Source organism: Bubalus bubalis, chromosome 5 (assembly GCF_019923935.1).
Source record: "Bubalus bubalis isolate 160015118507 breed Murrah chromosome 5, NDDB_SH_1, whole genome shotgun sequence".
NCBI lineage: Eukaryota > Metazoa > Chordata > Mammalia > Artiodactyla > Bovidae > Bubalus > Bubalus bubalis.
In genome coordinates, this window is record NC_059161.1 from 17297222 (window position 1) to 17320836 (window position 23615).

Here is a 23615-nt window from a genome sequence, read left to right on the forward strand (position 1 = left end):
GCTTTTCTTCTTTCTCTCTATCATAACATGGCCTTTCTCCTGCCTTCCTGGAGACAACATTTTATCAATTAAACACTTTCTTTTAAAAAATTATTTATTTAGATTGCATCAGATCTTAGTTGCAGCGCATGGGATCTTCATTGCGATACGCAGGCGTCTCCTTAGTTGTGGCATGTGGAGTCTTAGTTCCCTGACCAGGGATTGAACCCATGTCTCCTGCACTGGAAGATAGATTCTTAAACACTGGGCCACCAGGGAAGTCCCCTCAATTAAACTCTTTCTTTTTGTTAGCTTCAATTCCTCCTGCTCAACAAGTATTTTCTGGCCAGATCAACATTTAATCATACCCAAGGCTATCTTGGAGAAGGAAATGGCAACCCACTCCAGTATTCTTGCCTGGGAAATCCCATGGACAGAGGAGCCTGGAGGGCTCCAGTCCACGGGGGTCTCAAGAGTCAAACATGACTTAGCAACTAAACCACCACCGAGGCTATCTTACCAAAACCCCAACAGACAGACAGACAGACAGACAGACAGACACACACACACACACACACACACACACACACACACACACACACACCCCAGAGCTCTTTCCTGACTTCCTGTTTCTCTCCAGCTGTGCCCTCTGATCTCTTTACTCCCTTTCTTGGAAGAGGCATCTAAATTCATTGTTTCAACTTCCTCCCCTCTCACTCACCCCTGTACTTAACCACAGTATGACTAGGGCTCTCATCACACCACGGTCACCCTTCCTGCCAATGGTTGCTGAATCTTGCTGCTGAGTCCAACAACCACTGCTTCTCAGACCGTATCTAGCTTGATCTCTGGGCAGCACTGAACATGGTAGCTGCCTTCCCTCTGAAATGTTGACTCCCCAGGCCTTTGGAGGGCTGTGTCATCCTTCTGTTACCAAGTGCAATTTTGCTCTGCACATCACGACAGGCCAATGAACCTGAGAGTCAGGGGTTGAGGCGAGGAAGAGACGTTAGCTGGAGAGCTGGCTGACAGAGAAGATGGCAGTCTAGCACCTCAAAATGACCATCTTATGATGGGGGGTGGTCTGGAAGCCAGGCTCTTTTATAGAGCAGAGATGGGGGAGGTGAGGAAGCAAAGCAAAAAGTCCACTAATCTTGCAAACATCTCCCAGAAATGCAAGCCTCAGGCAGGGGATGTGTTAATTTCTTCCTTCCTGCCATCCACAGGTGGATGAGGTTCTGAACAAAGGCATTTTAAACAATCAGGCCGAAGGGCAGGATTCTCCAAGGCAGACCATTCTGTAGGGTTATAATAATAAAAGCAACAAAAAGCAAGTCAAAGAAACAGTTCCAATGTGGGGTCAGAACTGGCTTCTTTGCAGCACTTCTCTCTCTGGCTCTTTCACAGGCCTCTTGATGTGTGTGTATCTTCTATGCTATGCTATGCTATGCTATGCTAAGTCGCTTCAGTCGTGTCCGACTCTGTGCGACCCCATGGATGGCAGCCCACCAGGCTCCGTCGTCCCCGGGATTCTCCAGGCAAGAATACTGGAGTGGGTTGCTATTTCCTTCTCCAGTGCATGAAAAGAGAAAAGTGAAACTGAAGTCGCTCAGTCGTGTCCGACTCTTAGCGACCCCATGGACTGCAGCCTACCAGGCTCCTCCGTCCATGGGATTTTCCAGGCAAGAGTACTGGAGTGGGGTGCCATTGCCTTCTCCAGTGTATCTTCTAAGTAGGCTCAATAATTTTAGCATTATTATTAGTAGTAAACATTAGTCTTAACTGTTTCTGGTTACTCTAACGACGTTTCTTAACTGTAGGCCTCTGCTTGTGTGACTCGCCTTTCCTGCCAGTCTCTGCTCCCCCTTCCCCTCCTGCTTTCACTTAACTTCCTTCTCAGCTTCACATCTCAGCCTAGAAGCTTCTTCCTCTTGCAAGACTTCCCTCTTCTCCTCAGCTCTGGCACAGGCACCCTTCCTGGGTACTTTCACAGCAACCTACGCTTTCCCTATCATATCACTTACCATCTATACCATAATTACCATAATTATGTTATCTTGGCTCAAATTGCTCTTTTACCGCAAGTTCTGTGAGCACTTAACTGTGCTTATGTTTTCTGCCCAGGCTCCTAGCAGAATGCCTGGGTCGCATAATGGGTGCAAGAATAAATGAATGAATGGGTAGAGATGGCGTTACTGCTGTATTAGATTGGAAGTTCACCTATCTTATATTTTTTAACGCTGCGTGTTATTACTTGTGTGAACTCAGTCTAGCCACTTTCTCTAAGCATCCATTTCCTCATTGATAAAGTGGAGAGAAGTAAAGCAATGATCCTGAGAATACTTTGCGAGTATTATCTCCTTTAATCCACACAAAGACCCAGCAAAGCTGAGCTCTGACGCAAGGAGATAAGGTCTGTACCTTGGGTAGTATGAGGCCAGAGAGTTTCCCTGGGAGGGCGATTCTCACTGATACTGTTGAGGAAGGCGGAGAGGTAATTTTCTTTATCTCTGCTCGCTCACAAGCACCTGTTCTTGCTTGATGAGAAGCAAAACAAAATCTAACAGGAGCCACAAACTTTTCAATTCGAAGAATTTATCCTCTTCTGGTTTAAAAACAACGGGCTCTTGAGACAGTAGCATTGACATATATACACTGCTGCTGCTAAATCACTTCAGTCGTGTCCCCATAGACGGCAGCCCACCAGGCTCCCCCGTCCCTGGGATTCTCCAGGCAAGAACACTGGAGTGGGTTGCCATTTCCTTCTACCAGATGTAAAATAGCCAGAAGGAACGGGCTGTCTAGCACTGGGAACTTGGTGCTCTGTGAGGGCCTAGAGGGGTGGGATGGGAAGGAGGTTCGGGAGGGAGGGGACTTAAGTATACATATAGCTGATTCTCTTCAGTGTATAGTAGCAACTAATACAACATTGTAAAACAATTGGACTCCAATTAAAAATAAGAGAAAAAAACCCAGGCCCTTCCTAGTCACTCTTCTGAGTCTCTTCACATTTGCTCCTTTAGATCACTGCAGTGTTTTAGGGTCCCCCCAACCTTTTCCTTCCATACCCTGACCACAGTGGGAAGGCACAAGGGCAGGGCCTCTGGCCTGCGTCCTCCCCACGCCATGGACAGGGTCCCTGGCTCTGGTCACATGTGGACTGATCTCTGCTCCGAGGTCGCTTTGCTGGAGCAGACCCCCACCCCCCACCCCTCGCCTCTCACAGGCACTGAGTCCCCTCAGAGGCTCCCACAGCAGCAGGTGGGTGTGGAAACCTCTTGAACGCCTCTTTGAGACCTTGGAGGATACAAGACGTGGCAAAGAGAGCACCTACAAGGGATATCATGGACAGGAATTTTATGATTTGTTCTCTAATGTATCCCAAGACTTTGAATAGTACTTTGTACATAAGTAGGTTTTTTAAAAAGTTGTTGAGTCGAATGAATGATTTTTAGACTCTCTCTCTGCCTAATCATTGCCGGGCCACTGTTTCACACATACTTTGATCCTCAGTTTATCTCGCATTTCAATTCCCTCCTCTCAGGGTTTTGAACCCAAGGCAGGGATAAGGGTGTGTGGAGCCCTGTGCGGCCTCTTATATGAATCTAAACTGTGAGTTACTCTCCTCCTGCCTGGAACAGCAACAGTTTTATTTCCATCCTGCCTGATGCAAAACAACCTTATATCATGTTCTGCTTTCTCCAGTCTCCTTGTCTTACTGTTAAGGTGACCGTGTGTCCTGATTTTTGGCTATGGTGGTCATGGTGTATGCCCGTTCTTCCTGTGTAATTAACAGAAGTGGTCCCCTTCACTCTCAGAAATGCCCTGGCTAGGGTGATAAACGTCATGGTCAACCCTACCTTTGTTAAACACTTTAAGCTCAGCCCCCCAAACTTAGATTTCTTTGTGATTTAAGGTTTAGGTTTGGGAGTTTCATCGAAACCCTTTTCTCTCCCAAGTTCCTGGCTCTTAAAATTAAAAGTTTGGGTTTTTATAACTGTGGTTCTAATGTGGGCAATAAGATGTCTATTTTGAAATAGACGTTTTAATTAGAAATAAAAATGTTTCAGGAAATTAAAACAAACATTTAAAATGTCACCCACGTGGGTGGTACTACTGGTCCATGGAATGAAGCTGGGCAGTGGCCAATCCTGGTACATATGCGTGGACCTAGGCTGCTCAGGGGAGTCCACGGCACGGGTACCAGTGGGGGAAGCGGGTGTGAAATGAACTGGGAGATTTCAAGTGGTATATATATATATATATATACTACTATGTATAAAATTGGACTTCTCTGGTGGCTCAGGGATAAAGAATCTGCCTGCCAGTGCAGGAGAGTGGGAGAAGTGGGTTTGATCCCTGAGTTAGAAAGATCCCCTGGAGAAGGCAGGGGCAACCCACTCCAGTAGTCTTGAATCTGGGAAATCACATGGACAGAGGATCCTAGTGGCTACAGTCTGTGGGGTCGTAGAGTTTGACAGAATTTAGTGACTAAACAACAACATGTATAAGATAGATGACTAATGAGAACAGACTGTAGACCACTGAAATTTGTACTCAGTGCTCTGTGGTGACCTAAATGGGAAGAAAATCCAAGGAAGAGGGGGTATATGTATATGTGCGGCTGATTCATTTTGCTGAACAGCAGAAACTAACACAGCATTGTAAAGCCAACTATAATAAAGAAATTATAATACTATATACTATATATAATACTATAAAATAAAAAAAAATCCAATTAAAAAAACAACTAAAAACTGAAAAAAAGTGAATAAAAACTTGTTAACATATTGTCCTTCTAGTAAATTTTAGAAAAGAAATGACACATTCTAGCCAGAATCATTTTTTACGAAATGCAGTCTCTCCTTTGTTTTCAGTTGTATCTGCCCTTTCTCTGGGGACAGTTGGTAGAAAGTGATAGGTCTTATTTGATTTGAGGAGTGTGTGTTAAGGGTTAGGATACTTTATAAAAACTCTTAAGATGAAAACATCAGCCGAATGCATAGGCTAATGTTTCTTTTTCCAAATCTGTGTGATAACCCTGCTCATCTTATTCTGATCAGAAGCTTCATTTGGCAATATGCATGACATTAATTAAGAAAAATGAAAGGATATGTTAATCATTAAATCATTTGGTAGAAAAGTTATAATTGATCTTAATTAAAACATATCATTTGATAGGCAAGCTTTTTAAAAATAAAGGATCCATGGAATTAATCATTAAGGTATGGGACCTCAAAAGTTTGTAAAAAGAGGCTGAGCACCCCTTCCATATAATAGGATGGTTTTACTGACTTCATGGCAGTGGGGTGTTTACTTTCAGACATTTTTCTGATATTAGTAGAGGATTTGCCCTGAGGCATTCACACACCCCGACCCACCCAATTTGTCTTGTGACAGATTGTTTTTTTCAGGTTGGTTGACTTGGATTGGGCGAGAACGAATTCCATATATTACTTTGGCCTCATTAGAAACACAGGCTCACCAGTAGACCCAGGGGATAGCCAACTCTGCGTTAGGGGACAGGCAGTGACCACTGAGGGCTGATCCTCTAATGAGGAGCACGGCTCACCTCTGAGGTGCCTGTGTGTTTAAGAGAAGAGAATCTTCAAGAGGATGTGAAGGAGGATCAATGGGGGCTGGACAGTGGCCTAGCTAGGGCCACTCTTGCATTCTGATCACCTTTCTTTCTTTCTTCTGCAGTTCTTGAACTGAAGCCTCTCCCTATTTCTCTTCCTTTCCACACCCCTCCACATCCACAGATGGAGTGGCTGCCTTCCGCGCCTTCCTGAAGACGGAGTTCAGTGAAGAGAACCTGGAGTTCTGGTTGGCCTGTGAGGAGTTCAAGAAGACCAGGTCAACCGCCAAACTGGTCTCCAAGGCCCATAGAATCTTTGAGGAGTTTGTGGATGTGCAGGCTCCGCGGGAGGTGTGTTGGCGGTGGGGTCTTGTCAGACCTCCATCCATAGCCCTCTCTCTTTGAAGGGGTTTGAGCCAGGTTTGACGGGGACTCTCTTCTGAACTGAGCCTCACTGCTCTGATGGCTCTTGATGAAAAAAGGGATCACTTTTAAGGTGCAGAGCCCAGGGATTCTATAAAAAGGAGCTCTATTAGGAGTATTTTAGCTGTCTGTCAGTTAAATATGTGCCAGCAGGAACTGTGTTTCTATAGGGATTCTGCAAGATAGATGCCAATAAATCCGTGTTAGTTTTCCTAGAGGAAGGCAGCATGGCTTGATGGAACAAGCATGTACTTTGGAATCTTGTTGCAACATTAGCTCCTCCACTTATTTGCTGTGTGATCTTGGTCAACTTACCGTGTTTCTCTGAATCACATTTTCCCCAGTGTAAAAGGGTATAATATCACCTCCCTTTCAAGACTACTATGAGTATTAGGGGTCCAACACCTAGCCGATATTTGCCATTGCTTATTAATGAGTGATTACAGTCACTTATATTATTTTATGGTATTTCATTTATTATAATTACTTATAATGGTAATATGAATTTCTATGTACTGCTATTCTGAGTTATAAAACAGGGTTTTACCTGGGAGGGTTTTATAGAAGAAAAATATTTGCTCTCTATGAATTTAGATGCATTATGTATGTAGAACTCTTCAATTATGCTTTGACTTGGGACTCAGGAGGTCTTTGGCCAATGGCCAGGATACAGCAGGCTTCTTATAAATGTTGGTTGGATGAGAGATGTACATTCTTAACATAGTCTTTCTCCCCAGGGCATTTGTTTCCTTAGTAGCTGAGAAAGGACAAACGGTCAAGTTTACTTTAGGGAACCCACATTAATGCTAGTCTCTGGTTTAACTCTTGGCCTGACATTGGGAAGACCTCTGGATTGAGGGTTGAGTAATTTGGGCTTTTTTACCTTGACTGTTACTAACTTTCCATAGTACATTAGACCAGCTTTTTTAATTTTTTTAAGATTACACACTAAATTTTAATAGCAACAGGGAATAAAAGTGGGGGAGTGAGTGGGAAAGGAGAGTGTTCAGTCACTCAGTTGTGTGTGACTCTTTGTGACCCCATGGACTATAGTTATCCCACCAAGCTCCTCTGCCAGTGGGATTTTCCAGGCAAGAATACTGGAGTGGGCTGCCATGTCCTACTCCATAGACCAGCTTTTTGATAACTCATTTCTTCAGTATCTTTATAAATTGGAATGAAGCATATCTGGTCTTTAGACCTTACAGGACTCTTCCTGGGATCAAAAGGGATGACTTTCATGAAAGCAGTTTGAAAAGTATGAATAACCTTAATGTATTTAAGATGCTGTCATGAATAATTGTTAAGTAGGACCAGCTGCCAGGTGCCTTGGCCCTTGAGGGCCTGTGATGATGTTCTCTGCTTGTGTCTCCAGGTAAACATAGACTTCCAGACCCGAGAAGCCACGAGGAAGAACATGCAAGAGCCATCCCTGACTTGTTTTGACCAAGCCCAGGGCAAAGTACACAGTCTCATGGAGAAAGACTCTTACCCCCGGTTCCTGAGGTCCAAAATGTACTTAGATTTGCTGTCCCAAAGCCAGAGGCGGCTCAGTTAGAACTCAGATGGGGACTCTTGGAGATCACTGGCTTCCCCTTCCCCTTGCTGCCAAGACCATATTCTAATGTGAAGTGTCATAGGTGTTCAAAAGCAGTGGCGATTAGGTTGAAAGGCCAGGAGTGAGGAACGGATGAAGGGCCATTCCAAAGTCTGATCAGCCGCCAGAGCTCGGACTGTCCTGCCCCCTTTACCCGTGTTTGTGTCTTGGTTAGTGGTAGTACTTTGTCACCCTTCTCTGGGTTGGCAACTTGCTCTTCATAAGGCCTTGGGTCATCTCCACCAAGAAGGGAGATTTGCTGTGCTGGGATAATCTGTAAATAATGCAAAGGCAATTTCCACCACTTCTACACGCTCCTCATTTAGGATTCCTGACTCTTTGAACTTGTCCTAGACCCCTGTGAAGAAGGGCTGGAAGACTCAGGATCACATTTGTGATTTGCTGTCATAATGTAATGGCCAGTCCTGGGTGCTGAGACCTCAGTGTTATCTGGGGTTTTCAGCACTGTCACTGACAGGTGGCCTCTGAAGAAAGGGACAAACTCCATGAAGTTGGCTATTTCTTCCATTTCCATAGGATCAGTATGAAAGGCCGTGATCACTGCCCATCTCAACCTAGGAAATTCACAAGACTCCTATACACTTGCAAATCCAGGAAGGATCTTGGGAGACATCCTTCATCACTTCTGATATAGAGCTGCTATTGAGAAATAGACAGCTTGCAAGTCTTCCTCAGTTCTACCAAGAAGTTTTCCAGAAGTTGAATGAGCAAGGAATGTAGCACCAGTAGACGTTTGGGCAGTGGGGCACCATATAACCTCTCTGTTGCTTAATGTACGCTCTGCCCTTGCCTCCCTGTGGCATCACACATCACTGACCCCATAGAATGATGGACGGCTTGGTAAAGGGAGGTGAATTCCCCTAGCATGGACAGCTCTCATGTGCCTAATACTTTCCCTGTCTCTCCGTCTTCCCCCCTCCATGCAGGTCATGTAATTCTGATGGGGGAGAATGGGAACTTAGGCTGTCACTCTCTTTCCAGCTTGCTTCCTGGGAGTATGCTTTCTTAGAAAGGTCCCTCTCATGAGGGCCATCTTGGCTGATCAGCAGCTTCCTTCTTGATGTTTTGGGATTGAAAATGGAAGTGAAAGTGAAGCTGAGAAGATCACTGTGAACATCTGGTTTATGGAGAAACTTCCTTCAAGATGACTTCATGGTACCCTGCTCTTGGAAGTACATCAGGAAACTCTTCCTTGGATGGTGAGTGAGATGCAGGAAACCTTTTTCCGGCTGCCCAGGAAGAAGCTGACTTTGGCCCAAGACTGTGGTGCCAGGGAGATGAAGCCTCAGCAGAGAGACCAGAAAGTGGAAGAGGAGCCTGGGAGGTGCTGGTCTCCTGGTAGACTGAATCGGAGAGAACGGGCTGGAGGTCGCTCGGGGTGATTGACAGCCAATGGATTTGGATTCAGTGCAGAGTTCCAAAGCTTTCAGCTGGACTAAATGAAGCCACACAGGTGTGGGTTCTGCAGCGCAGGTGACTGAGGCCTTGGTGGAAGCTGTCTCCTCCTGGGGGAAGGATGGGCCTCTTTAAATGTGAGGGTATTCCACATTTGCATTCTCGTCCAGGAGCTTCATGAATCTCTTCCTTCCTCGGCTACAGCTACAACAGGCCAAGAAGGCTCTTGAGTCCCACTGGCTGTTAGGGTCCACTGCCCTGCATTGGAGGGCATTTGTGAATCTATGAGCATTTGTGAATGAGAGTTGATGTGTCTGTTTAACCATCAAGGAGAGAGAGAACACAGGACTCCTGAAGAGACCTGTGGAATTTCATGTTCAAGAACTCTGCAGCCTCATGTGGGTGTTCCTAGTTAGATCGGGTAGTATTCCCCCGTCCTCATTGGTGAAAAACCATCCTTAGCTTACGCTGCCAGAATTAATTTAATGATCAAATTCTCAAACAGGGTATTTCCAACGTTGTTTACATACAAAACGTGCATCTGCTGCCAACTCTACTGTCGAACACGAAGGGCATGTAAATTGGAACAGCACTGAGTTACAGAAACATGAAACGTTCTAAGAGGGGCCTTTTTTTACCACTTCCACTGTCCCCAGGAGAAAAGTCTGAACAAGACTGTTGTACCGGGGAGCCTAGGGTTCTTCCCAAACTATTGGTGGAAGGAAGGCAGCAGATGGTGGTGTCATGGAGCCCGGTGACTTCATCCCACGATGGGGAGGTGTGAAGGACCCAGCTTGGGTATCCCGAAATTTGCCACTAAGTGAAGGGTGGGTGGGTTTGTGTTTGTATGTAGAGGAACGTGATAGCTATGTTTATGGTACTCCCATGGAGACTGTGTGTGTGTGTGTGTGTGTGTGTGAGAGAGAGAGAGAGAGAGACAGAGACAGAGAGAGAGACAGAGAGAGAGACAATTAAGAGCACTAGACTAGTACACCACAGAGATGATCTTCCCATGGGTGGAGCTTTCCTCACACCCTTTATGTTCTGCTTCCCACAAGAGGCACAGAGCTCTCTGCTCTGATGCTACTTTCAGGCACTTTGGTCATGCCAACCCAGATTCTGGCCTGTGATGAAACAAAGAGAAATGTTTACAACATCTAGAGCAATATCCGAGCATACCTCATCCCTGACCTTCCCCATCACCCTGTCCCACCCGCTCCCCTGCCCTCTTCACAAGCCCTCCTCTGCCTCCATAGGGGGGCACCCCCAGGGGCCACCTCTCCCATTTGCTGTCTTCCTTGGCGCCTTGTGCCGGGCTTGTGCTGTGGCCTGCCTTCTGGGTGCAAGCCGTGCAGGGGGCCGGGCAGAGCTGCGACATTCAGGGCTGCTCTCCTCCCCGAGTGGCCTTTCAGCCCCACATGAGTCGTAACCGATTTGGGGGCTGGTGTGAGATTTCCTGTTGCCCTCGCTAAACCAAATAGAACATCATCAATGACAACCCTTCAGAGCTCTGGGCACCTCTGGGGTGAGGAAGGATCCCTGAGCAGCATCTATTATGAAACCTGAGGATGTGCAGGGGTTACCCAGAAAGTCTGTTACAATTGCTAATTCCCAGCTTCCACACCCAGAGATGCTGATCTGATAGATTTGGGGTGGAACTCAAAAATCTGCATTTTTAATAAGTTCCCAGGTACGTAGAGGCCTGTGAACCATACTTTGAAAAAAGATGGTCTAAGACAGTGGTCTAAGACAGAAGCTCTCCCCCTTGGTTGTTCAATGGAACCACCCAGGGAGTTAAAAAAACCCAAATGTCCAGATCCCACCCCAGACAGCTTGGGGTTGGAACTCAAGCATCAGTAGTTTTTAAAGCTCCAAAGGTGAATCCAATGTGCAGATGACGTTGGGAAGCTGGACCCGAGGAATGGGGAGGGAGGGGTGGTGGTCTCCAGCTGGTCCCAGAGGGCTAGAGCACACCCAGCCACAAACAAGCACAATAACCAGGAACCTGCCAGCCCTGAATCTGACTCTTAGGGTGGCTGTCTCTGTGCCCTCTCTGACTTGCTCTTTTGAGATAAAAATATTTCAGTCCCAGCTGCATGCGTGGGGTATGCCAATGGTGGGGGCTGAAGGGGTCCTTGGGGTTTTCTATGGCTCCTGGCTCTTGTTCACAGGGCTTCCTCCAAGCTTGCCTCGTGGGCTGCTTCTCTGTTTTTTGTTTGTGTTCATGCACTCATGTGCTTGCTCATTTCATGTTAGGCTGTGCCTCTGTGCCCAAGGCCAAGAAACATGGGAGCTGGTCTTAGGTAGCGGGTGAGGAGTGCATAGCAGTAATAATAATGGTAGCATGACAACTTCAGATTTCTCAGTGGAGGGTGTCATACCCTCAGAACTGCAAGCTCTTTGAGGCTTTCTCTGCCAAGGCCGCGGTAGGGTTTGGGTTGTTGCTCTGCGCCCTCACCATTCCCTTGTTGGTCTCAAGCCGGTGGGCAGCTGGGAAGCTCCTAGTTGATTTTACTCTCTGGTGCTCTCTGCAGAACTTGCTGCTCTGGATTAACCAAAGCTGTGAATGGCTCTCTGCCCAACCTGCAGGCCCAGCCGCTGGGTGCAGGCCCTGGGCGCGTGTCCCCGGCACAGCCGGGTGTCCAGGTGTGAGGGCAAGGCGTGAACTCACTGTGGTTGAGCAGCGGGGCTGTGGGTGGGATGAAGACAAGCTGCTCCTGTGGCATCTGCTTCTCCATAAACCGGAAAGGAGAGGTGGTGAGTGGTGAGTTCAGAGGCAGGATGTCTCCCATCATCGAGAGCACCCAGACCTCTCCTGACCCCTGTCTGTGCCCACTTCCCAGCCAGGCAGAGGAATTAATGATTTTCCATCTGAGGCTCTCCTGCAATCTGCCAAGCATTAGCCCTCTTTAAATCTGCATCCTCCGTTTTGAAAGCAAAAGAGGTGGCGAAGTCACCCCCTGGTACGGGGAGCCTATGCCACTTGGCATGAGACTGAGAAGGAAGAAGCCAAGCACGGAGATGTCTTCCTGTCCCTGTGACCTCACCGAATCATGCGATGCTGTGGTCCAAGTCGGCAGGATGAGGCCACTGGCCGTCCCAGCTGTGGGGGCTGGGTCCTGTCGATACACTGGTCCCCTTCCTGCTTCTTCCTCCCTTCTGCCCCTCGGCTCCCTCCCCTCTTCCAAAGACAGAACCGGTGGCTGGGCTTGTGTGCCCTCCAGGCGAGGCAGCGTTAGCTGCCGAGTCACGGGGCGCAAGCGCATCTGTAGCAGCTCATCCTCATTGAATTGTTTCATTACTGTGCAAAGTGGAATAATGTCATTCACCTCTACTATAAACAAGGCTGTGAGAACATAATAAACCGAACCTGAACACGCTGCCCTTCACTCTCTGCCCACATTTCTGGCTGCTGACTCTTTTGTGAGGCAACGCTTCCCGTAACACATGGACGCCCCGGGAGGGGGCACGCGGCCTCTCCCTGGCAGAGGCTGGCACGGTGCCGGCCATGAGGAAAAGCAGTGGTGTGGGTGAAAACGGGATGCGAAGGACTTGGGATGAGTGGGGGTGGGTGGAGAGTGACTTCAGGCTGCAAGAGTGGCTTTGAAACTGGGAAGTGCTGTGCGAACACGAGGTGGTGTTTTTATTAGTGCCACCTACTGCTTGAGGACGCAGGGAGAGAAAAGAGTGAGGCATGGCTTGTATATTTGTTCAGCTGGAGCTATCTGAGAATGGAGTGGGTTGATCTTGCTTATGCCTGTATCTCACTTTATACAATCGCTGTGCCCCTGAAAGGCCTGGATGAGTCATTGAATCTTCCAGAGTTTCTGGTGATGGGTCCCATGGAGGGGACCCACAGGAGAATGAGCTGGAGAACCTGCTCGCAAAAGCTCATTTTTCAGGGGTGGTGATGAGACAGAGATACACGAAATGTTAATCGTCCAAAATAATTAAAATGCACCAGAGGTGGTCTGTCTTTGAAGGAAAGCTGATGTTTCTTCACAGGTGATTGCTTTGGGTTAAATGAAGAAGCCTTCTGCCTGGAAACAGTCCGCCCCCACCCCCCATCCGAGTTTTGTGGACTGGCCACAAGAGCTGACAGCCCGGCTGCTGTAGATGGGAACGCTGCCCCTAGGGAGCGGGTGGGATTGACTCCTCTCTTGCTGCTTTGCCCTGCTGGCAGCTTTCCTCCTGCCTTGCCAGCTTTCCTACCCCAGTTGCCAGCTGGGTTTTCCAACCCTCCTACCCCCAGGTGGAAGAAGAGCAGGGTAGGAGGCGAGGTGAAGGAGCATGGGGCTTATACCTGGCGCACATGCATCCTGGGACAAGCCCCTGTCTCTTGGAACCTGGAAGACTCGGGTGGGTCCTTCCTGGGCTCATGGGGGACACTGTCTCTGGGGGATTCCTCCCCCCTGCAGCTGTCCCAACTAGGGTAGTGGCTTGTGCCTTCCTGGGAGGTACCCTGGCGTGTCTCTGCTGCAGTCCATTTGTCCCTCCAGGACCTCCTCTTGGACAGCCCCTAGGATGACCCCATGGCAGTCTCTTTCTTGCAGAGACCCACACCTGGCTCATTGGAAGCACCGGGCCCTTATGTGGCCCTAGAATTACAAGGCAGCAGTTGCTCTGCCTGTGCTCTGCAGCCAAAGCCTCCAGCCCGCCCCTGTTCACGTTTTCTATTTTCCAGGCGGGAGTCAGGTCCCCAAACATTAGGAGCCACGTCTCAGGCTCTCCAAGGGAACCACTGTTCTTGGGGCCCAGGCAAGAGAGACGGGCATTCAGCCCCAGGTACATGGGGTAGTACTTAGAGTACACCCACAGCTCTCTCCAAAAACCTTCACAGATTCTCTCTAGCCCTGACCGTTTTCCCTTGGAGACAGGTTTTGAGTGCCTGCCACTGGTTTGCCACTGCCTCCCTGCAGTGTTTGCTTGATCTGCAACACTTTGGATCTCAGATCTATCTCCTAGATCTTGAAAGAAGTCTCTTACAGATGGGAAATACTTAACTCTATGCCGGGCATCTCATTAACACACAGTAAGCGTGGGGCGGAAAAAACAAAGCCCTTCTGGTCCAGTTGTCTACATCAACAAGGTGAGAGCCACAGTCAGAGGGAGACAGAGCAGAGGTCCTTGAGATAACACCCTCCCACAGATATATTTCTTGGTTGGGGTCTGTCCTGGTCCCCTGCCCAGAGGCTGTGGGACACAGCCCCCCTGAAGGCTGGCGGGGAAGGGTGGAGATCCATCACGGGTGCTGCCTCGCCATCTATGACTCATTCTACAGCAGAGAGGGAATGAGTCATGGAGACCACCATGACCCTGCGGCTGCAGGGGGTGAAACAAAGTCACAAACCCGGGAGAGCTTTCTTTGATCAGGGTGTCATCATACACTCTTTCTCATATTTGGGGCTCTGATGCAGATTCTGAGTTTGAATCCCAGCTCTAACTCTTAGAAGTTGTATGAGCCTAGGAAAGTTATGGCTCTGTTTTCTCATCTGTAAAATGTACATAACAGGGCTGAGTACTCGGGGCTGCTGTGAACATCATGTAAGTTAACACAGAAGAGTATTGATTATGATGCCCGGCACATAGTAGGCACACAGTATGTGCTGTCATCTCTCACACTGGGATCACCAAGGCCCTAGCCAGCACCCCCTTCTTGATTGAAACATGAAGCCATTCAAACCAAATGATATGAATTCAGTGGCTCTTGTGAGTGTGCTCAGTTGCTCAGTAGTGTCTGACTCTTTGCAACTCCATGAACTGTAGCCCACCAGCTCCTCTGTCCATTGGATTTCCCAGGTAAAATACAGGAGTGGGTTGCCATTTCCTACTCCTGGGGGTCTTCCCAACCCAGGGGTCAAACCCGTGTTTCTTGTGTCTCCTGCATTGACAGGTGGATTCTTTACCACTGCACCCCCTGGGAAGCTGTCAATGTCTCTTCCCTCCCTGCTAAACCATAAACTCCCTGAGGATAGAGACTATATCAGCCTTGTCCCCTGCTCTAGTCCTTAAATATTTATTGAAAGAATATTGTGCCTATAAGTGTTTTCTGAGCACCTCTTACTGGTTGTTGTTCAGTCTCTAAGTCGAGCCCAACACTTTGCAACCCCATGGACTGTAGCACACCAGGCTTCCCTGTCCTTCACTATCTTCCAGAGTTTGCTCAGACTCATGTTCACTGAGTCGGTGATGCTATCTATCCATCTCATCCTCTGTCGTCCCCTTCTCCTCCTGCACTCAATCTTTCCCTGCATCAGGGTCTTTTCCAATGAGTCAGTTCTTCACATCAGATGGCCAAAGTAGAGCTTCAGCTTCAGCATCAATTCTTCCAGTGAACAATCAGGGTTGATTTCCTTTAAGGTGGGCACTTATAGGTTAGGGACCCAGACTGTTTGGAGACAGAGGCAAGAAACCCACAACTTGGGCCGTCAAAGAGCTTGAACTTAACCCTTCCCAGGGCCTAGAAGATAGATCTTAGATACCAAAAGACTTAACAAATGGATAGTAAAGGAAGTAAGTGGCTGCATAGTCACTGTGAAAGTACTAATAGAAAACACCTAGGAGCCAAGAACTTTGAAGAGCAATTTAGATGCTTCATCTAGTTGAATCACCGCAATAGCTCTATGAGGTAGTGTATTGGTTTACTGCTGCTGCTGCTAAGTCGCTTCAGTCGTGTCCGACTCTGTGCGACCCCATAGACGGCAGCCCATCAGGCTCCCCCGTCCCTGGGATTCTCCAGGCAAGAACACTGGAGTGGGTTGCCATTTCCTTCTCCAATGCATGAAAGTGAAAAGTGAAAGTGAAGTCGCTCAGTTGTGTCCGACTCTTAGGGACCCCATGGACTGCAGCCTACCAGGCTCCTCCATCCATGGGATTTTCCAGGCAAGAGTAATTGGTTTACTAGGGCTGCAATAACAAAATACTACAGGCTGGGGAATCTCTAAACAACAGAAATCAATTTCCTCATGGTCCTGGCATCTGGAAGTCCAAGATCAAGGTGCAGTCATGGTTAACATCTTCCAAGGCCTCTCTCCCTGGCTTGCAAGGGGCACCTTTGCACTGCGTCCTCACGTGGCCATTCCTCTGTGTCTAGGCCCTTGGTGTCCCTTCTTCTTATAAGGACACAAGTCAGATTGGAGGAGGGCCCACCCAAACAGCCTGATTTTAACTTACTCACTCCTCTAACTACCTATCTCAAAATGTAGTCACATGTGAATTTTGGTTGGGGGAGTATAATTAATCCCATACAGATAGATAGTGTGTTCTGTTGTTATCCTCATTTAGAGATAAGGAAACAGAGTTTAAGCCACACATCCAAGGTCACACAACTTGCAGATGGCAGAATGGGGATTTAGAACCCTAAAATCTAGAACCCCTGCTATGCTAATGGACCAGAGGGGAACGTGGGGATGGGGGGCGTGGGGGTGGGGAATTGAGCAGATGCAGTAGTGGGGGCGTGGGGGTGGGGAATTGAGCAGATGCAGTAGTGGGGGAGGGAGTTCATTCAGTTCAGTCACTCAGTCGTGTCTGACTCTTTGTGACCCCATGGGCTGCAGCACACCAGGCCTCCCTGTCCATCACCAGCTCCTGGAGCTAGCTCAAACTCTTGTTCATTGAGCCAGTGATGCCAACCCTCTCATCCTCTGACCTCCCCTTCTCCTCCTACCTTCAATCTTTGCCAGTATCAGGATCTTTTCTAATCAGTCAGTTCTTCCCATCAGGTGGCCAAAGTATTGGAGCTTCAGCTTCAGCGTCAGTCCTTCCAATGAATATTCAGGATTGATTTCGTTTAGGATGGACTGGTTGGATCTCCTTGTAGTCCAAGGGAATCTCAGGAGTCTTCTCCAACACCACAGTTTAAAAGCATCTATTCTACGGTGCTCAGCCTTCTTTATAGTCCAACTCTCACATCCATGCATGACTACTGGAAAACCATAGCCTTGACTAGATGGACCTTTGTTGGCAAAGTAATGTCTCTGCTTTTTAATATGCTATCTAGGTTGGTCATAACTTTTCTTCCAAGGAGTAAGCGTCTTTTAATTTCATGGCTGCAGTCACCATCTGCAGTGATTTTGGAGCCCCCCAAAATAAAGTCTGTCACTGTTTCCACTGTTTCCCCATCTATTTCCCATGAAGTGATGGGACCAGATGCCATGATCTTCATTTTCTGAATGTTGAGTTTTAAGCCAACTTTTTCACTCTCCTCTTTCACTTTCATCAAGAGACTCTTCAATTCTTCTTTGCTTTCTGCCACAGGGGTGGTGTCATCTGCATATCTGAGGTTATTGATATTTCTCTTGGCAATCTTGATTCCAGCTTGTGCTTCATCCAGCCCAGTGTTTCTCATAATGTACTCTGCATATAAGTTAAATAAGCAGGGTGACAATATACAGCCTTGACATACTCCTTTTCCTGTTTGGAACCAGTCTGTTGTTTCATGTCCAGTTCTAACTGTTGCTTCCTGACCTGCATACAGGTTTCTCAAGAGACAGGTCAGGTGGTCTGGTATTCCCATCTCTTTCAGAATTTTCCTCAGTTTATTGTGATCCACACAGTCAAAGGCTTTGGCATAGTCAATAAAGCAGAAATAGATGTTTTTCTGGAACTCTCTTGCTTTTTCCATGATCCAACAGATGTTGGCAATTTGATCTCTGATTCCTCTGCCTTTTCTAAAACCAGCTTGAACATCTGGAAGTTCACAGTTCACGTATTGTTGAAGCCTGGCTTGGAGAATTTTGAGCATTTCTTTGCTAGTGTGTGAGTGCAATTGTGCTATAGTTTGAGCATTCTTTGGCAGTGCCTTTCTTTGGGATTGGAATGAAAACTGACCTTTTCCAGTCCTGTGGCCACTGCTGAGTTTTCCAAATTTGCTGGCATATTGAGTGCAGCACTTTAACAGCATCATCTTTTAGGATTTGAAATAGCCAGTTTCCCTGGCGGTGCATTCAGGTGCAGTTATGCAGGTTTGTTTTGCTGCTGGCCTGCCCTTTATACTCTCTCTCCACTAGTACAACTTCACTGTGGTTGGTCTCACCCCAGCCCACCACTCTTCCAGGGAAGGCTGAGTCACAGCCCTGCCCACAACTTCCAGACAAGCTTTGGCTCCATTTCCTACATCTGCCATAAGGTAAGCAGATCCTGATGGTGCAGGCTCCAGACATGCCCTTCCAAGGAGGAAGAAACAGCTCATCTTCTCAAGCACTGAGACCAGGCTGGCTGGCACCAAAAGGGACAGAGAGTTATCAAGCCACAGCGTGGGAGAAAATAAGGGATTTGGATGTGCTGGCCTGAGACTGAATCCTGACACTGTTGCTTACTCTGTGTATATGACCCTGGGAAACTTAGCCTCTCTGCCTCTGTTTTCTTATTAGCAAAAAGGTGTGTGTGTGTAATAATGCCTATATTTCCAGGTACAGTGGCTGCAAGGATTACAGGTGGAACTTCCTGGTGATCCAGTGGTTAGGACTCTACGCTTCCACTGCAGAGGGCGTGGGTTCAATCCCTGGTTGGGGAAGTTCTGCATGCCTTGAGGTGTGGCAAAAAAAATTAAAGAATTAGAGGTGATATGTGCAAAGCACCTGAGGCAGGAGCTGATATGGGTTGGGACTCAAAAAATGGCAGGTATAAGTATTAGTGATCCAGCCCTGGGGTTGTAGGCATCCTGGCTCTCAGTCTATTTTTTTTAGGTTTTCTGAGGGTCAGAACCTGTCATGGAGCTGGTGGCAGTGGGAAATCTATGGGGTGGGTTGAATGTAAGTTACTCTTGCAGGAATGCAGGACCTCGGTTAGCCAGAAACAAGACATGATGCCTTTCATTGAGGAGGGCGCTCTGCCCTGGCCAAGGTACTAGGACCATGGATGCCATGGTGAACTGTAACTGGCATTACTCACTTGTCACACAGGCTCTTCAAAGGGCACTGAAAAAGCAACAAACTAACCAGACTTTGAATTGGCAGAATTAAAAAATCCCTGTGTCTTTCAAAACCAATTCCACAGATCAAGCACCTCCAGTACCTTCTAGTTCATTCCGGGACCAAAATTATAGTTTTGACTTGTAGCCTTTGCTGAAACACAGGAAACATAACTGATGTGGATATTCTCATTCCAGGTGCAGAGAATGTAAGTGGCTCTGGAGTAGATTAAAGTGGAGCCTGCCTCGACTACAAAATAGCCATGTGGAGGTTTGCTGGGGTATTAAGGGAAATCATTTGAACCGTGTATTTTTAAAATGAATTCGGCAGAGTTTTCCAGTCAGATGTAACCAATAGCACAGATGATGTAAATCTACAAGTCCACGGGGTCTAGATTGGCAGCAACTCCCAGGAAATAGCAAAGAAGGGATGAGGAGCTGGTAAGCAGTCTTCTAGGACTGCAGGCTTCACAATCAAGTTCCCATTACAGAAATCCTGGGACAGGAGCACACTGGGTTGGGGCCAGCTTCTTCTCGCTGCATCCTGGGGAGGAAGGGAGCTGACTCCCCGGGAGAAGAATAAGGGGCAATTACTCATAAGAAACGTCAGCCCCTGCTGGGGCCTGGCCTGGGTGAAGTCTGAACCCAGACCAAAGGGCAAACAGCTTTCCTTTCCTGACTTGGGTGGGGCGGTTGCTAAGATGTAGGGAACTCGCTGGAGAAGCAGGGAGCTAGGGCTTGCGAGCGGCCAGGGGAGTCTGGGACCCTCACCCCTTTCCCCGGCAGACGGCCCTGGGCAGACAGCTCTGCAGAGTACTTGTCTCGGCCGGGAGGGAACATTCTCACGCAGAGGGGCAGCATCTGGGCCCTTCTACAGTGGCCGAGACACTCTTGCTCTGTCCAGGGAGCAGCTGTCGGCCACCTGCTCACTAAGGCTGGGTTAAATCCTCTTTTGAGCAGGAACGAAGCGGGCTGGCCTCTAGAATAAAGGGTGCGTTCAGCGCCGCCTGCCCCGGCCATTAGCTTTGGGAGGAGGTATGCTAGTCACGTGCCCTCGCGGCCGCACCTAAGGTCCCACACAGGGCCCCCCTGGATGCTGGCAGCTGTCCCGTCTGCCAGCCTTTTTGTCTCAGTAGCACCTGCCCTTGCTCCCACACCCGTGTCCCAGAGGAGGTGTCTGTCCCAGAGCCAGACAGGCTGAGAGCCCACGGTCAGAGAGATCGGGGGCGGGGAGGGGGGGGAGGAGGCTGGGGAGTGAGGTGGGGGGGAGAATAAGACTCCCACCCCTGCTCTCCCGCTAGAACACATGCAGATCCCAGAGCAGAGCCAACCAACCACCTTTGGGGTGTCTGTACTTGTGTGTGAGGAGGCTGGAGCAGGGTCGAAGAGCGGAGACGTATTCTCTGAAGCTGTAGAAGGAAATGCCATGTGTACAGATCACCACAAATCAAGAAGGAGAGAGGAAAGAAACAGAGGCGAGGAAGTAAGGCATCTTGTCATCTTTGAGTTTGAGCAAAGAACTCGATGGGGGTGCTCCATTCTTGATGTAGGAATTGCTGCTCTTCACGAAGCCCTGGTTATAAACCTTACAAACCGGACGTGACCCTCCAGGCAACCCTGGGAAGCAGGCACCATCATCCTGTTTTACAGAGAGGGGCATGGGGCTCTGAAGGCTTGGCAGGACGAGACTGTAGACTCCGGCCCCGTGCCCTTTGCCCTGGCCTGTCACCACCTCCTGTGTCTGCGCTTCACCTTCCAAGAGACAAACCACTCCTAAGAGCTAAGCCATTTATTTAACGTTTCATCTGTTGTTCATTTTCTTTTTATCCAGAATGTAAGCTTTCCAAGGGCAAGAGCCACATCTGATACTTCTTGGCAGGCAGCTCCTGATGCCCAGGGCACTTGGATGATAGACACTAACACCCGAATGTTCTCTGATGACCCAAGTTCACCCCGGGCTGTTCTCTTGCAGGAGATGGTATTCCTGACCCTCTCTCCGCAGGGCTTCAACACTAGATAGGTATCCCAGCTGGGACCCATACTCTTTCCCCTCACGGCCTTCAGCAAATTCCATTAGAAGAGAGAGGTCTGAGTGAGGGCAGGTCTGTGGCCTCCAGAAAGAGTGAGGCCTCTCTCCAGAGGAACAGGATCTGTGTGCCTGGGGGCCCTCTCGGGGAGGGGTTTTATGGCCCTGCCATTACTTAAACAACCACAGATCTATGAATCCTGTAAGCCTGGGGCCAGTGAGCAGCTGGCAGGCTGAGGGCATATTTGCCTGGTAATTCTAAATTTTATTTGAACGCCCATCTGCCCCGTCTGCTGACATCAGCGGGTCTTGTTTTTCCTTCCGGTTGCCTGCGCCTGTGGTGTGGCCTTGCTCTGGGGATGATTAAATGGCTCTGTGGGTGGCCTCACCCTGTCATATGTGAGCATAGGGTGGGGGTGGGGGCAGGCGGGCCAGAGGGGGTTGGGCAGGGACACCCTAGAGCAAGAAAGACAGAGGAGGTTCTGGCATCTCGTATGCACCGTGGGGGGAGGTGGGGCTGGGCAGGGGCAGACTCTGGGAGCACCTTGGCCACAGAGAGGCAAGGGGGTGCCCTGCAAAGAGGCTGCCCCTAATGCCCAGAAAGGTCTGGCCTGTAATAAAGCTCTCAGCACCAGTGATAAAGGGCCTAGTGGCTCCTTGTCCAGAACCAGGGCCAGAGTTTCCCCCAACCTCTGTGCTTTCCAAGTCCAGGACAAACCAGGGCCCATGAGGACAGGGATATAAAGTGCTGAGCACATGGAGCAAATAGAAGTTCTCATCTCATAAAATCGTTAAGATATGGAGTCGCCTCATTTCTCTGAATACGCCTCATTACTGCTTTCTCCCTCACCTACTGCTTTCCCTCACCTTCTGCTCTTCAGAGCTGTCCTGGATTCAAATCCTGGATCTGCTTATTTATTAGTTGTGTAATTTTGAATAGTTTCCTTAATCTTGCTAAGCCTCAGTTTCCTTATCTGTAAAGGGCACCCAGCATTTCCTCCCCTTTAGGTATCAGTCAGTTCAGTTCAGTTCAGTCACTCAGTCATGTCCGACTCTTTTCGACCCCATGAATTGCAGCACGCCAGGCCTCCCTGTCCATCACCAACTCCCGGAGTTCACCCAGACTCACGTCCATCGAGTCAGTGATGCCATCCAGCCATCTCATCCTCTGTCGTCCCCTTCTCCTCTTGCCCCCAATCCCTCCCAGCATCAGAGTCTTTTCCAATGAGTCAACTCTTCACATGAGGTGGCCAAAGTACTGGAGTTTCAGCTTTAGCATCATTCCTTGCAAAGAAATCCCAGGGCTGATCTCCTTCAGAATGGACTGGTTGGATCTCCTTGCAGTCCAAGGGACTCTCAAGAGTCTTCTCCAACACCACAGTTCAAAAGCATCAATTCTTTGGCGCTCAGCCTTCTTCACAGTCCAACTCTCACATCCATACATGACCACAGGAAAAACCATAGCCTTGACTAGATGAACCTTTGTTGGCAAAGTAATGTCTCTGCTTTTTAATATGCTATCTAGGTTGGTCATAACTTTCCTTCCAAGGAGTAAGCGTCTTTTAATTTCATGGCTGCAGTCACCATCTGTAGTGATTTTGGAGCCCCCCAAAATAAAGTCTGACACTGTTTCCACTGTTTCCCCATCTATTTCCCATGAAGTGATGGGACCAGATGCCATGATCTTTGTTTTCTGAATGTTGAGCTTTAAGCCAACTCTTTCACTCTCCACTTTCACTTTCATCAAGAGGCTTTTGAGTTCCTCTTCACTTTCTGCCATAAGGGTGGTGTCATCTGCATATCTGAGGTTATTGATATTTCTCTTGGCAATCTTGATTCCAGCTTGTGCTTCTTCCAGTCTGGCGTTTCTCATGATGTACTCTGCATATAAGTTAAATAAGCAGGGTGACAATATACAGCCTTGACATACTCCTTTTCCTATTTGGAACCAGTCTGTTGTTCCATGTCCAGTTCTAACTGTTGCTTCCTGACCTGCATACAAATTTCTCAAGAGGCAGATCAGGTGGTCTGGTATTCCTATCTCTTTCTGAATTTTCCACAGTTTATTGTGATCCACACAGTCAAAGGCTTTGGCATAGTCAATAAAGCAGAAATAGATGTTTTTCTGGAACTCTCTTGCTTTTTCAATGATCCAACAGATGTTGGCAGTTTGATGTCTGGTTCCTCTGCCTTTTCTGAAACCAGCTTGAACATCAGGAAGTTCACGGTTCACATATTGCTGAAGCCTGGCTTGGAGAATTTTGAGCATTACTTTACTAGCGTGTGAGATGAGTGCAATTGTGCGGTAGTTTGAGCATTCTTTGGCATTGCCTTTCTTTGGGATTGGAATGAAAACTGACCTTTTCCAGTCCTGTGGCCACTTCTGAGTTTTCCAAATTTGCTGGCATATTGAGTGCAGCACTTTCACAGCATCATCTTTCAGGACTTGAAATAGCTCAACTGGAATTCCATCACCTCCACTAGCTTTGTTCGTAGTGATGCTTTCTAAGGCCCACTTGACTTCACATTCCAGGATGTCTGGCTCTAGGTCAGTGATCACACCATCGTGATTATCTGGGTCGTGAAGCTCTTTTTTGTACAGTTCTTCTGTGTATTCTTGGCACCTCTTCTTAATATCTTCTGCTTCTGTTAGGTCCATACCATTTCTGTCCTTTATCGAGCCCAT

At 48.2% G+C, this 23615-nt stretch overlaps 1 protein-coding gene across 6 annotated transcripts in view; it reads left to right on the forward strand.

Moving 5' to 3' along the window:
* RGS8 (regulator of G protein signaling 8) overlaps positions 1-12382 on the forward strand; it is a 58734-nt gene extending 46352 nt beyond the window's left edge. For all 6 annotated transcript variants that reach the window (XM_044942752.2, XM_025285515.3, XM_044942750.2 and 3 more), the window contains 2 exons: positions 5742-5908; positions 7356-12382. In XM_044942752.2, the coding sequence (XP_044798687.1) occupies positions 5742-5908; positions 7356-7538 (350 nt within the window). In that variant the 3' untranslated portion in view covers positions 7539-12382. The remainder of the gene's footprint in view (positions 1-5741; positions 5909-7355) is intronic.
* Positions 12383-23615: the final 11233 nt, after the last annotated feature.